Genomic DNA, 13,041 nt, shown 5'->3' with positions numbered 1-13,041 from the left:
ATCATAACACAATTACAAGTCCATCACAAACAATCACAAGTCCATTACAATTCAATCACAAGTCTATCACAAGACAATCACAAGTCCATCACAAGTCCATGACAAATCATTCACAAGTCCATCACAAGTCAATCACAAGTCATCACAAGTCCATCACAAGTCCATCACAAGTCCATCACAATTCCATCACAAGTCCATCACAAGTCCATCACAAGTCCATCAAAGTCCATCACAAGTCAAATCACAAGCTATCCAAATGAAGGCATTCTTTTGTTACCGTTCATCCCCTGGTACTTGTGACCGGACTTCCAAACTCGACTACCCAACTTTAAATCTTCGGAAGAAATTACTTCAACATCTCTGGGACACCGTCTGGAAAAGAGCATTTCAGCAAAAGGCCGCACTTCTGAAGGTTACCAATGGTAAAATCCTGGAGCTGAGACTATGCATTACATTTAAAAAGTGTTGACAGTGTAAATTTGCCTACATCACACGTTACCCACTGAATGTTTGTGTTAACTCAATAAAATCATAGAGTGCTCAGGAAGTTTCAAGCACCACTAAAAGGTTAAACAGACTAAATCTGAAATCGTTACTCTTTATGTTTTTTCACAGTTTTCAATCCCTGCAGTAGTTCCCCGTGCTTGAACAATGGTTTGTGCTACACGACTGGGGCTGGCTTTGCCTGCGCCTGTGCTGGTGGATGGTCAGGCTCCAACTGCCAAATTGGTAAGTTCAGTAATTGTATCTCATACATATTTATGAGGTAATCCTTTAATGTGATTGGTGGGAAAAAGCCACAACTTGTTCGGCTTCATATGCTTCTGAAAAATAAGCGATTCTACAAGAAAGATAAGCCGTTGACATAGCAAATAATGCTAAACCTTGTTGCATCATCAGAAAATGTTAACATCTGTTTGTGGATGCTGCAAAATTTTACTCATTTCAATCAGGCGACAACAATGCAGACGACTTCATTACATTCCTTAGGGGGACAGCAAGCTTTAAAGATGCGTTCCAAGTTTTGTTTTGGATTTTCACCTAAAAATAGATGTGCTTTTCCAATTACTAATTTCCTAGCAATTGAAAGTTATTCAATTTTTAATGAGTACATCGAACGACAAAATCCACCCATGTTAATTATAGAATTAGGTTTTTACAAAATTTGAATTATCAGCTGCCTGACAATAATTCGGTGTCGCAGGGCAAATTCATTTGTTGCGCAAAATCTGAATAAACAATATTTTCATTAAACAAAACATGCAAATTGAGAATTGATAGGATAAATAATCTCCATTTTTTGAAGAGCACAATAATGCAACTTTAACTGAGAGATTTTTTGTGTGAATGATCAGATTTCTTCAGAATGTACGTAATCACCTTTAAAGCTGTGACATTGCCTACGGAAAGTGTCTCAATAACTCACATACAGTTGGAGAATCTTTCCTTAAAGATGTCATTTCCATCCCCTCAGAACCGGATCCTTGCCGAAGTGCCCCCTGTCAGAACTTTGGTTTCTGCTTCACCAGCGTTGTTGGCGCAGACTACCAGTATGTATGCTTCTGCACACAGGACTTCAGGGGAACCAACTGTGAGCTACCAGGTTCGTGCTTATACTGGGACCGAATGCGCGCTTAGCAGGAAAATACCGCTTAGCATGTTTTGTATGTTAAGCAAAATGTTATCTGGGTATACCAGTTACAGGCTACATTGCATGGCATTTTGGCTGGTTACCAAATTTTGCTAACTAATTACGGTCCGTGAACATATTTAACAATCGGCTCAGGTCCAATTCTGGTCAATTTTTTAAAAATGCAAAACACAGAAAAGGAGGCTGGAAGTTACTGTCATATTTGCATTTTTTAAAAATATTTATACCTTTGCATTTTCATTACGTGAGTATTCTAAAACCTGTTCTAGATGTGATATCAGCGTTCAGGCTGTAACTGTAGTGAAACTGAAGATATTTTTCATTAAAATGCTACTTTTTGGCCAAAAATTGGGCAGGAATTTTCTTGCTAGCACTGTAAGCACAGAATGATGAATATAAGCACAGATTTTGCGGTTAGCAACACTGTGAGTCAAGCCTAGGTGATTTCCTATTTTTTGTTTTCCTCATGACCGTTTACCCATTTATGCCGTTCAAAATAGAAAAATTGCAACTTAGAATTTCATTCTTTTTGTGACTTTGTCGAAACTTTTTCCTGTGATGTTTCTACAGCATTGGCAAGGCCATGCTCCAGCGATCCTTGCGTGAATGGAGGTGTGTGTACGATGCGCAATCCGGGGGATCTTATGTCTGTAACTGCCCCACTGGTTACACCGGAAATAACTGTCAGATAGGTAGGTACATTTGAGGGGGGGGGTAGGGGGAGTAAATAAGATGGGAGGATTGGATGAGATCATTTCTAAAACGTGATATACGCCAGTTTGTTCCCGTTTAGAATCCTGCTCTCTTCTGGCCGCCCAAAATCAATATTGACGGCTGTTATATGCTTAAACGCAACTTAAGAATACAATAAGGGGGAAAATGAAGTTTAAAAACAGCTGTTATACTGTTTATATTCTTTAAAAGTTCATAACCGTGACAGTTTTTCACTTTGCTACTCGAGATATCAAGTTTTGAGTACAACTTTGAAGAATTTTTCGTGGGTAACACCATCTTGTTCTTGGTGACAAAGGACATTAAAACAGCAACCTAATTCTTGTGATTTTGTGTTTCTCTAGATTCGACCGACCCGTGTCTGACGAACCCTTGTATCAACGGAGGATTCTGTTCAGTCATTACAAACACCCAGGCTTACATCTGCACGTGCCCCACTGGCTACAGCGGCAACAACTGCCAAATTGGTGAGTTGTACAAAATCTTGCAGTTGACGAATTTCCTCCTTTTTAAATATATAGTGCCACATTCTTTTTTTCAAAAGCTCAATTTTCCTGCAAGAATGTCGGAGCCAATTTACATCTCCAGAGATCAGTAACTATTTCATAGACACATGTTTGTCTTGTTAGGGGAGTCAGGTGGCGTAGCGGTACTTTCCTCGCCTTCCACCGCTGTGACCGGGTTCGAATCCCGCCTGAGCCAATTATGATTGGGTTTTCATTCCCTGCCTGATTCCGTGGGTTTTCCACAGAATATTCTTCTGGGTTTTCCTCCCACCTCTAAAACTGTAATTTCTTCTCATTGTCTTCTCTTACTGGACCTCATGGGAGACCAGCGGATTCCACCGAATGAGCTACCCAGTTAAAATAAGAAATAAATAATAAATAAGAATGATTTCTTATGTCTTTATAATTATGTGAGCCATGCTATTTTACAGTACATTTTTAAAGTTTAGCCATTCTTCTTATTTGTTTTAAGGTTCATTTTTTTAATCATCGTGAAGTGTCTTGAGCATAACTTTTAAAAGCATGTAAGATCGTTTACTGTGCATGCATTTTGTTCATTTCCAATAATAACACCACTCAAAATCCGAGAAGAATGTTCAAACCTAACCTGTTGCAGTTTCAGCTCAGTGGACATCACACTTTTTAAGAAAATTGTGACAATGCATCTTCATTTTCTTGACGCCTAGCATAGGTTTTCGTTGAAAGTGCAGTGGTTTGTTCCTAACTATCACGAGGAAATGATTAATTAATCTTTTCTTGAAAGTGACAGCATGCTAGGCGCACTGATTTCACAAGATGCAAGATGCTATTATTTGTCCACATTCCAGTAGGATGTTTCATGATCTTTCGGCGGTTTTGTTTTTAATTTTTACAATGATCCTATAGGCCTTTAACAGAATATGGCACTATATCATCCCTTTGTTATTATTATTTTTTATTTTCAGATCTTGCCAACCCATGTGGTAGCAACCCTTGTCTCAACGGTGGTACCTGTTTTCCCATCGACCAGCGATTACGCCTGTAACTGTCCCCTAGGTTGGCAAGGACTGCGTTGTGAAATGGGTAAGTACACGTCAAGAGTATTTTTCACCAAAAACTTCGCCAACATTTGCTTGCAATGAATTGTCAAATAACAGAGAAGAGTGGAGTGTGGGATCGAAACCACTAGAGAACATGGTGCTAGTGTTCTTGGGCAGACACTTTACCACAATTGCCTCCACCAAGGAGTATAAATGGGTACCTGTGAGAGTAGAGACCAGATTGCACGGATGCTTGTGTTCTTGGGCAGACACTTTACTACAATTGCCTCTCTCAACCCAGGAGCATAAATGGGTACATTGAAGTTAGAGATCGAAATGCGTTGATCTTGATCTGCTGCAGAAAAATAGTCTCATGGTCTGATGAACAGGGGTAATAATTGTGAAGCGCTTTGAGACCTTTGGTATAAAGCGCTATATGAGCACCACATTATGATAATTATTATTATGTAATTTTTTTCAGCTGTTGTGAACCCTTGTTCCAGTTACCCTTGTCAGAACGGTGGTCGGTGTCTAACCGACACAGTCACCGAGTACGTGTGTCAGTGTACGGCAGGATATGGCGGCATCAACTGCCAAACAGGTAAAACTCTCAGCCAATCAGGACAGTGCATACTTTTATCTCAACCAATCAGAAAGCTTGAACCTTTATCTCAACCAATCAGAATAGCCGTTTTTTTCCAAACAAGCAAAATGGCAATCTTTATTAACCAATCAAAGTCCCCACATTTTTACTTGGAGCCCTTACCTTCTTGGTACACGTTTTGACCACCCAGCTGGCCATGTACAACATCTCTTGTCTAAAGTTATTTGTCATGTCCAATATCTCTTGTCTAAAGGTAAATTGGCCATGTCCAAAATCTCTTGTCTGAAGCTAAATTGGCCATGTCCAAAATCTCTTGTCTGAAGCTAAATTGGCCATGTCCAAAATCTCTTGTCTAAAGCTATTAGCCATGTCCAAAATCTCTTGTCTACAGCTATTGGCCATGTCCAAAATCTCTTGTCTAGAGCCAAATTGGCCATGTCCAAAATCTCTTGTCTACAGCTATTAGCCATGTCCAAAATCTCTTGTCTACAGCTATTGGCCATGTCCAAAATCTCTTGTCTAAAGCTATTAGCCATGTCCAAAATCTCTTGTCTAAAGCTATTGGCCATGTCCAAAATCTCTTGTCTAAAGCTATTGGCCATGTCCAAAATCTCTTATCTAAAGCTATTGGCCATGTCCAAAATCTCTTATCTAAAGCTATGGCCATGTCCAAAATCTCTTATCTAAAGCTATTGGCCATGTCCAAAATCTCTTGTCTGAAGCTAAATTGGCCATGTCCAAAATCTCTTGTCTAAAGCTATTGGCCATGTCCAAAATCTCTTATCTAAAGCTATTGGCCATGTCCAAAATCTCTTGTCTGAAGCTAAATTGGCATGTCCAAAATCTTTTGTCTGAAGCTAAATTTGGCCATGTCCAAATCTCTTGTCTAAAGCCATCGGCCATGTCCAAAATCTCTTGTCTAAAGCTATTAGCCATGTCCAAAATCTCTTGTCTAAAGCTATTAGCCATGTCCAAAATCTCTTGTCTAAAGCTATTAGCCATGTCCAAAATCTCTTGTCTTACGCTAAATTGGCCATGTCCAAAATCTCTTGTCGAAAGTACTAGCTGTATCCAAAATGTGTGTTAATCTATTGCCTAGTCTTTGACAATTGGGAACAAGCTGATAATAGAGCCGGTCCAACCAAGTATACTTGTTTCTATTGGCCAGTTTAGTAGGTATCTAACCCTTTTCTTGCAACATTCTCCAATCAGAATGATTCCTTTTTCTCGGGCAGCCAATCAGCACCCCTGATATATTTCCCTTGTCCAATGAAACGGTCCTGTTATTAAACCAGAAGTTGTTTCTTTTCCTTTCAGTTTCAGACCCGTGTTTCAGCAACCCTTGCCTGAATCAGCTGAATGCCTCAACCTGGGCAGTGCCTATCACTGTAGCTGCCTGCAAGGTTTCTCCGGCGACAACTGCCAATTTGGTAAGCTTCAAAGATATTTCCTTAGCAAAAAGCATTATTAAGCCCTAGTCACACATTCACGGTTTGGAGCTAGGATATCCACGGTTTGAAATTCATGATAAACCGTGGGAGTACCGTATTCATCCTTCGTACATCTGTGGTTATCCGTCATCTTCCTTGGGTATTCATGGAGGGGCTACGGAAGTTTGAAACTGTTCATAACTTCCATGGTGAAACGTCGTGAAAATCAATCTGTAGTGCAACCGTGGGACTCCGCAGGACAAAACCGTACTTATTGTTGTTATTCATGGCTATTCGTGCATATTCTTGGAGATTCGTAGCTCATTCGTGGTAGAAATCTATACATCCTACGGATGTGCCCGGACATGCTAGGGTGCCGCTAGGTTGTACAATCAATATCCACGCTTTATTCATAGGAGAACCTTGGTCATCCGTGGCCCAGTCCGTCCATATTCTTGACAAACCGTGGTGTATTCGTAGAGAAACCGTATAACAGTCGTGGCTATCCGTCCTGAAACCGTATTGCATTTGGGGAAAGTTCTCCACGAACGTCGACGGGTTCATTATGATTGATGGATTCTTGGTAAACCGTGGATATTCGTAGCTCCAACCGTAAATGTGTAACTGGGGCTTTATCACATAACCTTGCCAGGCAAAATTGTGGTTAGTAGCTCAGTAGCTGATTTTGGATTTTGTTTATAAAGTGTTGTTATTGTTGTTTACTTTGCAGTTTCTATTCCAGCTGACCCGTGTCTCAGCCAGCCGTGCCACAACAATGGTTTTTGGTCAGGTGTACGATCTGAACAGGGAGTACCGATGCTTCTGCAATCAGAATTACGCTGGAACGCACTGCGAAATAAGTAAGTGAAACAACTTAAAAACCTCTGCCTATCAAACCCTAAAAGGGCCAAGGGGGGAGGGGACGTGGAATCCACCCCTCCCATTATATTTCCGCAATACCCTTGCAAAAAAAATTCCCCACGCGAGCTTTCCTTACTTGTTAGCCTCGAGTCTTGCACATCTTTCGATACCAAAAACATAAAATTCCGACCGTTTGTTTGCTGCGCTTCGAAACTTTTTGTAGTGTACACAAAGCAGAAGTACCATTGGTGCATATGAATAAATAATTAGTCATAATTCCAAAACCTTTAACCTATAGTCATAAAATTTCTTGGGTATGGCTATATTAAGTTGTTCTATGCATGTACCAAGTTTCATAATTTTTTGTCTTTTGATGGCTGAGATCTGAAGGGGGGGGGGGCAGCTGTGAGATAGTCAAAATGTCCCGTCCCCTTTAGGGTTAAATCAGCACACTATCTTTGATACTCCAGAGTTGTAAAATTAAAAAAATACCTTGTTTTGCAAGAATTGTTCTTAAAAACACTTTTATTACCTTTTTTTAATCATTAGGTCTTGTCCCTCAAATCCCTGCGACAGTTCCCCGTGCCAGAATGGTGGAGTCTGTTTCCGTAGCAGCGTTCAAGAGAGCTACGTTTGTTCCTGTGTGAATGACTTCACTGGAGTTCATTGTGAAACGGTAAATAAATAATTTGTTTTTGAGATTTTTGTGTTTTCAAAATTGTTTGGCTAATTTTATAGTTTAAACTGAATGGAAGAACGTTGACGATGAGAATTTATAATAATCTTGAGTATTTTTTTTCAACAGCGCCTGCCCCTCCAGATCCATGTGAACCCTCCCCCTGCCAGAATGGAGGAGTCTGTTACCCACAAGGCAGTGCTGGCCATCTATGCGATTGTCCGACAACTACGTTGGTACCACTGTGAAACTTGTAAGAGACTTTTAATTATTGGAGAATTAACTCTTAGATAATTTTATTAACTTGTAATCCAAATTCTTAAAATTTGTGACTTTCCACTCCTTTTTTTTTTTTTTTTTTAAAGATGTACTATCTGAGCTCTTGAATAAGTTCAAATTTTCGTCTTCATCATGAATTTTCAAAATTTTGGGAGGACCGAATTCTTGTCAGGCCGTAAATAATTTGAAATTTGTTACGTAGTTATTTCATATAACTTGGACCATTTTTTTTGTTCGATGTCTCATTCGAAAGTGGGTAGCTATTGTTTTGTGAGAAAATAGCAATTTTAAAAATTAATTGAGTTTTTTTTAGGTGAAACTCAAAACTTGCATCTACAGTGATCTTTAAGGACCATTTAAATATTCAAATACCTGTTTCATTCTCTTCTTACAAAACTTAATGTTCTGGTTTTTATTTATTTATATTTTTCTGGTACAGATGTCGCGCCAGTTATTCCATGTCAGAGTGACCCTTGTCATAATGGAGGCGTATGCTTCCCACAAGGGCCTGCTACACGTGTGTTTGCGCTAATGGTTACGCCGGAGCCCATTGTGAAATTGGTAAGAAACAGAAACAAAATCTTAATAAAAAGATCAATAAAATCATCTGAACTTTTTCTTTCTATATCTACAAGTAGTGCAAAGATCATTTGTACTGTGCAGCTGTATAAGATAAATTCTAAAACACTTACAAAAACGAAACAGCAGCAGTCAAGCGATTTTCGTATACCATGAATTACCCATAATGCTTTGTTTGGTTTCCATAGTGACGGACCCCTGCGGCAGCAACCCTTGTTTGTTTGGTGGTGTTTGCACTTCTAGTTCCTCCAGTGAGTTCGTCTGTGCCTGCTTGGCGGGCTACACCGGACCGATCTGTCAGACTGGTAAGACAATTGCGGGAAATTTGATTGACTTGTAATTGACTTGTAATTGACTTGTAATTGACTTATGACGGACTTGTGATGGGCTTGTGATGGACTTGTGATTGACTTGTGATGGACTTGTAATGGACTTGTGATGGACTTGTGATGGACTTGTGATGGACTTGTAATGGACTTGTGATGGACTTGTGCTGGACTTGTGATGGACTTGTAATGGACTTGTGATGGACTTGTGATGGACTTGTAAGGACTTGTGATGGACTTATGATGGACGTGTGATGGACGTGTAATGGACTTGTGATGGACTTGTGATGGACTTGTGATTGACTTGTGATGGACTTGGGATGGACTTGTGATTGACTTGTGATGGACTTGTGATGGACTTGTGATGGACTTGTGATGGACTTGTGATGGACTTGTGATTGACTTGTGATGGACTTGTGATGGACTTGTGATTGACTTGTGATGGACTTGTGATGGACTTGTGATTGACTTGTGAAGTTCTTGTGATTGACTTGTGATTGACTGTGATGGACTTGTGATTGACTAGTGATTGACTTGTGATTGAATTATGAAGTTCTTGTGATTGACTTGTGATTGACTAGTGATTGACTTGTGATGGACTTATAGTGGACTTTTGATTGACTTATGATGAACATGAGATTGGCTTGTGATGGACTTGTGATTTACAAAATTATTATTCACCATTTAAAAAAAAAAATTTTCTTAAAGGGTGATGTTAAAGTCATTGTTTTGTTTGTTCCATAGTAACTGCTTGTGTAAGCATGCCATGTCAAAATGGCGCTGTGTGTTTGTCAACGTCCAACGGGGGCTTCGTGTGCCATGTTCCAGTCCCATGTATGCAGGAACGTTCTGTGAAATCGGTAAGGGAAATCCTCAATCTCAATTTTTAATTTCATAAACATTTATTTCCACTCAGTGTGCATTTTTGATGTTCCTTTTCAACGTAAAATTGTCAGTGTTTTATTAATGTACAAATGGCCGATTTGTTTGCATCAATTCTCTTTTTTTTCTGTCTTCATCACAGAGCTTGATCCGTGTTTGAGTAACCCTTGCGGCGTCGCTGGTACCTGTTGTTAACGGTTCACTAGCTACCTGTGTAACTGTGAAGAAGGCTGTCCGGTCTTAACTGCGAGACATGTAAGTAATTAGAATTTCCCGCTAATTCCTGAACTGTCTGAACTAAACATCTTTTAATTTTCCAAGTGAATTACATTCTCAAAACAATGTTTTTAGACCATTATCATGTTGCGGCCATCAAGATTTTTGCCTGTTCAAATCACCGTAACCAAAGCGAGGCTTGTAGGAGAAATAGTCTGGTTCCTTTTAGCACAAAAAGCATTATCATTCAGTACTGTTATTGGATACAGGGAACATGACTGAAATGGTGGCAGCATAACAAAGATCCATAGAATGTCGCAAATGCTTTACTCTTTTGACTGTTAGTTTTATTTCAATATCCAAATAAATTGAAAACTTGTCCAAAATTGCAAAGGATTGCTTTTGGCTCAAATGAATGTAAATGTTTCTTACACCACTTTTTTCAGCGCCTTGTAATGAGAACCTGTGCATGAATAATGGCCTGTGCTTTTTGTCTGGTACCCAACGTCGTTGCCAGTGTACATCAGACTGGACTGGCGACCTCTGTGAAATCGGTACGTTTTTGCAATATTTTCAAGCTATACATTTTTTGTTGGAGATGCGCATGTATCGCTGCCAGGACCTAATGGGTGGGACCTAATAGATTGGTCTTAGTCCGAAAATTTGGACTCTCAATACTGTGTATGAGAGTCCAAAACTTAAGGCATCCATATCGTGCAAAAGTTTGTGCTGCATAACAAAACCAGTGTGAATCAAATTTGCAAGCTTCTTACTCACTACAGTTTCTTCAATAATCCCCGAAACTTCTGCCTCGCAAAGTTGCTGTTGTGAGCATTGCATCACCAAAAATTCAGCTTTTAATTGTAATTTGCAGAGAGCTATCGAAATCCGTTGATGTGTACTGCAATGCATTGTGCAAAAATACTCCCTAGCTCAGAACATTTTCATTGTGTAGATAAAACAGCGCCCTCTTGTTGATCTGAGTGAATGTAGAATGTTTCATTTTTTAGCAGAGGGCGCTATGTTCATTTGGCTATCGATTAAAAAAACAAGTAAGGCTGCAAGGCTCTTCCTACACCTACCCAGAATACATTGGGAATCACACACCCATTTCCAGAGCATGGAGATTGACGTGGATGATTTTTGAACTGCCAAAAACTTGCCTTAAAATTGGATTTAAGGTCTCAAATTTCGCAGATGACATGCTTGCAACTTTATCATTTTGATGTATGTGTTGTGTGGGCATTAATTGGCCTAATGGTGAGTAAAAAAACGTCAGTAGTAATTTTGCACGTTTTTTATGCACTCACGGTCCCAGTCTGGATTGGTCTATGAGCAGTGGGCAGGGCCTGATGGATCCAGGTCTGTGAGCAGTGGGTGGGGCCTATAGATTGGTCTATGAGCAGTGGGCGGGGCCTGATGGATTGGTCTATGTGTAGTGGGCAGGGCCTATAGATTGGTGTATGAGCAGTGGGCGGGGCCTAATGGATTGGTCTGTTGTTTTGCATGGGTTCTGTTAAGTAGGCGGAAGGAATGATAATATCATTTGATAACTTTCATTCTTGTTCTATTCACACAGCCGTTCTTCCATGTGACAGTTCCCCGTGCCTCAACGGTGCCACATGTCTGCCCATCTTCACCACTAGCTTCTTCTGCCATGTGTGCCGGGGTTGTGGGAGATTTATGTGGAAGCGGTATGTATGCTTAGTGATTTATATCCTCAAAGTTTTCAGCCCACAATTTTGGCAAAAATTCCTGATTTCTACCACTAACGAAAGCTCACATGCTGAACAACTCTGTCTGGTTTTGATTTGCTTCAGTTAATTGGCTAGAATTATTGTGAATGTCGTAACAAAATTGTTTTATTCCGTTACATTATAAGTCCATTAATTCTGCAGTAGAGAAGTTCCAACTTTTGTCTGACTGTACCAGAATATACTTCCATATACTTATCAAAGACATTGACAAAATGGGAAACCGTTAAAGGTAGCGTCCATCATTTGTCATTTGTGCATTTTTTCGTTTGAAGCAACAAAAGTGCTCAAATTCTGAAAAAAAAGGGTGCTGAACAACTAACCTGATGAAGTTTCAGCTCAGTGAATGCTGCATACTCCGAGAAAAAGTTGCTGTGTCATGTTTTGAATGGGCCTGAATTCAGCATCCGGGACACGTACGTTCTCACTGAGCCGATGTCCGGCACTGATTGGACGAATCATAGCAACCCTGCGCGCGTGTGCGTCGTGTCAACACTGGCGCACGCTTCACCGAAGTGAAAGAACTGCTAACAAAAATGTCCAAGAATGCATCTTTGGACGTATCGTTGGAAATGGCCTTCTTTCATTAATTTCTTCAAAATGATAGCTAGCCAGAAAGAATAACTTCACAGGGAGTTTAGTCCCATTTCTATCTTTAAACCAAGTATGCTTTTCAACAAAAATTACGTCAGTTACTTTGTGGATAGCTGCAAATGATGGACTGTAGCTTTAACATAGGGCTGGATAGCTCAGTTGGTAGAGCATCGGAACGGCAATCTGGAGGTCGCAAGTTCAAGCCTGCTCCAGTCAATTTCTTTCTTTAACTATTCAACTTTAAAATATGTTTTATTTGTTGACAGTGCGTGATCCATGTAATCCCAACTTCTGTCTGAATGGAGCTAGGTGTGACGTCCAGGGTGCAGGCTTCTCCTGTGACTGTCCCCCCACACTACACTGGCGCTCTCTGTGATCAAGGTAAGATCAATAATGCTGCTGATTTCACGAAAAACTATGTACTGGTTTAACTGCCCTTACGCCACATTTTTATTGCGTAAGTTACGTGAGATTTTACGACAAGCAACATCTTAGAAGTGTTTCGCAGTGTGAACTCGTAACTTATGCAATAAAATATGTCGTTACTTACGCCATTATGTAGTATATAGTAATTTTTGCAATAACTGTATAAATTACGTTGTCAGTATTGCTTAAGCGATTGGCTTTAACACTGTTGTATTTCACCGCGCTTTTATTGCGTAACTTACTTAGTTATGTAATATGTAGTAATTTACACAATAATTGTGTAAATTACGCGTAAGTTACGCATAATTGATCGGCTTTAACTTTGTTGTATGCACTGCTTCAAAGTCTGCTTTATTTGTTTTGAAGTGTGATAAGACTTTGATGTTCTCTATACTTAAAAACAATTAACCAGAAAACAGAAAAACACCTTCATTCGACGTAAAAGCATAACCTAATAAAACCTTCATTTTTTTTTATTCCTGATACAGTGTATATTTTTGAAAAAA

At 39.7% G+C, this 13,041-nt stretch overlaps 1 protein-coding gene across 1 annotated transcript; it reads left to right on the top strand.

The window, feature by feature from the left end:
• Positions 1 to 615: 615 nt before the first annotated feature.
• Positions 616 to 9,740, top strand: LOC115920620 (fibropellin-1-like; the record flags this gene model as incomplete). Its single annotated transcript, XM_030976817.1, has 12 exons — positions 616 to 729; positions 1,475 to 1,603; positions 2,222 to 2,263; positions 2,728 to 2,850; positions 3,834 to 3,909; positions 4,412 to 4,509; positions 5,830 to 5,942; positions 6,673 to 6,802; positions 7,353 to 7,444; positions 7,609 to 7,732; positions 8,526 to 8,642; positions 9,688 to 9,740. Coding segments are annotated over 12 exons (1,211 nt in total), but the record flags the coding sequence as incomplete, so codon positions are not given.
• Positions 9,741 to 13,041: the final 3,301 nt, after the last annotated feature.

Source organism: Strongylocentrotus purpuratus, unplaced genomic scaffold, assembly GCF_000002235.5.
Source record: "Strongylocentrotus purpuratus isolate Spur 01 unplaced genomic scaffold, Spur_5.0 spur5_contig_88, whole genome shotgun sequence".
Classification (NCBI taxonomy): domain Eukaryota; kingdom Metazoa; phylum Echinodermata; class Echinoidea; order Camarodonta; family Strongylocentrotidae; genus Strongylocentrotus; species Strongylocentrotus purpuratus.
Note: the sequence above shows the minus strand (reverse complement) of the source record. Positions and strands in the feature narration are given on the sequence as shown.